Below are 3,486 nucleotides of genomic sequence, written 5' to 3'. Positions count from 1 at the left end.
AAGAGAAATGTGTTCATATCAAAGTGTGTTTGTTCCCTCTTTATCTCCAAAAAAAAAAAGATGACCCAAAAATATCATCAAAGAACATTTTCGAAGTACTCCTTCCGCCCAGAAAAAAATGTTGTGGTTTTAGTTCAAAATGAAACCACAACAACTATTTTAGTACGGAGGGATTATATTTTAGAGTTTCTTTAGAGTTCAAATTTAAAAAAATTCTAACAAAAACAAAGGCAATTCCATTCTTAAAGGGGAGCAAAGAGATTTAAAACGCGACCCAAGGCACCGTATTCGGCGCACCCATCCGCGCCGCACGAGAGCATCCAAAAGCCCTAAACCTTTGCCCCACATTCCTCCCCTCCACCCCACCCATGGGCGCCGACCGCCTCCTCCACCTCGTCCGCGCGCCGGCGGCCGCCCCAGCGGGCCCCCTCCGCGGCCACCCCCAGCCGCACAGCCGGGTCCGCCTCCCCACGACGCCCGCCGCCGGGATGCGCCGCGTCGCCGTCTCCTGCTCCGGCTCCGGCTCCGGCTCCGGCCCCGCCGACGAGGAAGGCATGACCTACAAGGGCGCCGGCGTGGACATAGACGCCGGCACCGAGCTCGTGCGCCGCATCCGCAGGCTGGCCCCCGGGATTGGCGGCTTCGGCGGCCTCTACCCCCACGGTGCACCTCTACTCTTCCTCATCTTGCTTGCCTTTTGGCTCTAGCTAGCGGCGGTCCCTCTTGCTCGATGCGCCGGAGTTCAGAATAATTGATTGTGCGTAGATGGGAGGATGGTTGTACAGGGAAAGGCCCTGTCAAGTAATTGAGTAACTGAATAATTGATTGGCATATTGGCCTTTGTTTTGTCAGTAAGAGGGGGCAATTCGTGAGGTACTACTATACTACTGCTTGGTAGATATGTGTTGACAGGTGTGGTTAGTGAGCGTTTCTTATCGCTGTGCCATGTATTCGACTAAACTGTAATGGATATATGTATCTACCAAACACGAACAGTGGTATGGTATTAGGAAAGTAAGAGGGAGAGCACTTCATTGGTGGTCTTGGACAAGTCTGCGTCACATATTTGACTAGTTGTTACTCGTTTACTTACTTGGATACAGAAATGTGTTGCCTTGTTAGTAAAATTTGGTTTTCACTTGTTCCTATTGAGCAGGGGATGAGTATCTTGTGGCTGGCACTGATGGAGTTGGGACGAAGCTGAAGCTCGCGTTTGAGACCGGTATTCATGATACCATCGGGATTGACCTGGTATGCTCTCACTTGTTTTTCATACATGCCGTTTGTCAGATTTCCTAGGAGAGTCGATGAACATTTTCTGTGTCTGATTCGTCGTGTCAGGTTGCTATGAGTGTCAATGACATTGTAACTTCGGGTGCGAAGCCATTGTTCTTCCTCGATTACTATGCTACGAGCAAGCTCGATGTTGACCTTGCAGAGAAGGTACTGTCGATATTGCTGCTCATTTAACACAGTAATTCTTGCTCTTGCTCGTTTAATCTGTCTTCCTCCCATGGAGGATGATATCTGTCTCTGACTGTAACTTTGTTTCGGACTTTTATAGGTTATCAAGGGGATTGTGGATGGATGCCAGCAATCAGATTGTATTCTGCTGGGAGGAGAGGTGAGATATTCTGGAATAATGCACAGACTTATAAACTGTGAGAGTACCTAATGATCTCTGTGCATCAGTCTGATAGTAACTAGATGATCTGGCTATTTGATTATTTATTCTTGGTACATTGACAAAGTCAACTCACAGTAACGCATGAATACTCAACATAGCCATCTGTTTTACTCTTAGCATCCTATTTTAGTATTTACTCTCCCGAAGCATTCCACATGGGCCATACAACTCTGAATATAAGCAGTATTTTAAAAAACTGCATAACTCAGTTAGCTATTGTTAATACAGACCGCCGAAATGCCTGATTTCTACAAGGAAGGTGAATATGATCTGAGTGGTTTTGCTGTGGGTGCGGTAAAGAAGGATAAGGTCATTGACGGTAAAAACATTGTGGAGGGGGATGTCCTGATTGGCCTTCCTTCCAGTGGGGTTCATTCGAACGGGTTCTCTCTCGCTAGGAGGTATGCATTTATCCAGCTCCATTTGTTTAAAATCTGCATAGATGATTGAGAGTGCAAATCTGCTGTTCTGATGCTTTCCTTTTTTCTAGAGTACTGGACAAAAGTGGACTCTCCTTGACTGATCCTCTCCCAAGAAATGATGGTGTAACAACTACTGTTGGTGAAGCTCTCATGGCACCAACTGTCATCTATGTCAAGCAGGTTAGCTTATTGTGACGGATGTATCATATTTCCAATAGATTCATACCCGAATTTCTGATATAGTCTTTTTGGAATTGAAAAAGGTACTTGAGATTATCAGCAAGGGTGGGGTAAAAGGACTAGCCCATATTACTGGTGGTGGCTTCACTGATAATATCCCAAGAGTATTTCCTAAAGGACTTGGGGCGAAAATTGTCACTGGGTCGTGGCAAGTGCTGCCTGTGTTCCAGTGGCTTCAACAGGTAAGAGCTGACAGTCCATGAGCTTGGTATATGCATATTCCTGTAACCCCAGTGAATATAATCGCTTGTCTATAGTCAAAATAATTGGTTAATGATTTAGCATCTATATACTCCCTCCATAAAGAAATGTAAGAGCGTTTCGATCACTAAATGTCAGCCAGCCATATCCAATGGTATTACAAATTTAGTAGCAAGACAAAGTTTGAAGTAACAAATTTGTTGATACTACTTGATACTAACATTGGAGAAAGTCTTGTTAGTGCTTGGCATATGTATTAAAGGGCTTGCTATATTAAGCTTGGACTAGATGTGGATTTGGGAGCTCGGTAAAACACCAACATCGAACAAACACACGATTATGTGTAGCATAGAGAGACATTGTCACTTCATTTGACAATTATTTTACTTTTACACGTCTGCGTGCACTGTGCTTGTCTGTCTGCTCCTTAGCTTTTGTTTTTCTGGCACTTGTAGGTTGGCAAAATCGAAGATGCGGAGATGCTGCGAACGTTCAACATGGGCGTCGGGATGGTCCTTGTAGTAAGCAAAGACGCAGCGGACAGAATCCTCGAAGAGTCGAGCCCCGCTTACCGCATCGGAGAGGTGATCCAGGGCGAGGGGGTTCAGTACGTCTGAGAGCCTACACAAGCGTCTCAAACTTCTAATGGTTGCGAACTGTTTAGCTGATGATGGGCAACGCTGCCCAGGATTTTTCGTAACCCCGTGATCTATCTTACGGGGCCAAGTATCGGAGTAGAAGTAGTTTACTCCAGTGAGATTTGACAACAAAAACAAAAACGGGAATAATGTTTCTTGGTTCGCGACAACTCGCTGCAAACAGCTGGTGTTGCTATCCTCAACATCACTTGGCAGTTGATGTGAATGCCTCTAGTGTGCTGAGTTTTCTTGAGAAATCATATCTATAAATTACATCTCCTGGCCTGTTCATCCATCT

At 45.4% G+C, this 3,486-nt stretch overlaps 1 protein-coding gene across 1 annotated transcript; it reads left to right on the top strand.

Moving 5' to 3' along the window:
- The first annotated feature begins 353 nt into the window (after positions 1-353).
- On the top strand, positions 354-3,483 carry LOC119312642 (phosphoribosylformylglycinamidine cyclo-ligase, chloroplastic/mitochondrial-like). The gene is made up of 8 exons (XM_037588382.1): positions 354-663; positions 1,157-1,251; positions 1,342-1,443; positions 1,565-1,624; positions 1,916-2,088; positions 2,178-2,289; positions 2,373-2,531; positions 3,006-3,483. Exons 1-8 carry the CDS (start codon positions 369-371, stop codon positions 3,165-3,167), a joined length of 1,158 nt encoding a protein of 385 aa, XP_037444279.1. The 5' UTR covers positions 354-368; the 3' UTR covers positions 3,168-3,483.
- The last annotated feature ends 3 nt before the right edge of the window (positions 3,484-3,486 follow it).

The sequence above is a fragment of the Triticum dicoccoides genome, chromosome 5B (genome assembly GCF_002162155.2).
Source record: "Triticum dicoccoides isolate Atlit2015 ecotype Zavitan chromosome 5B, WEW_v2.0, whole genome shotgun sequence".
NCBI classification, from domain to species: Eukaryota; Viridiplantae; Streptophyta; class Magnoliopsida; order Poales; family Poaceae; genus Triticum; species Triticum dicoccoides.
The sequence above is the reverse complement of the archived record's forward strand: the minus strand, read 5'-3'. Positions and strand labels throughout refer to the sequence as shown.

Coding starts and splice junctions, on each gene's coding strand:
- LOC119312642 (XM_037588382.1), top strand. CDS start 369: ATGGGCGCCGACCGCCTCCTCCACCTCGTCCGCGCGCCGGCGGCCGCC. Junction 664..1,156: donor CGGCGGCCTCTACCCCCACG/GTGCACCTCTAC, acceptor CCTATTGAGCAG/GGGATGAGTATCTTGTGGCT. Junction 1,444..1,564: donor ATGTTGACCTTGCAGAGAAG/GTACTGTCGATA, acceptor GGACTTTTATAG/GTTATCAAGGGGATTGTGGA.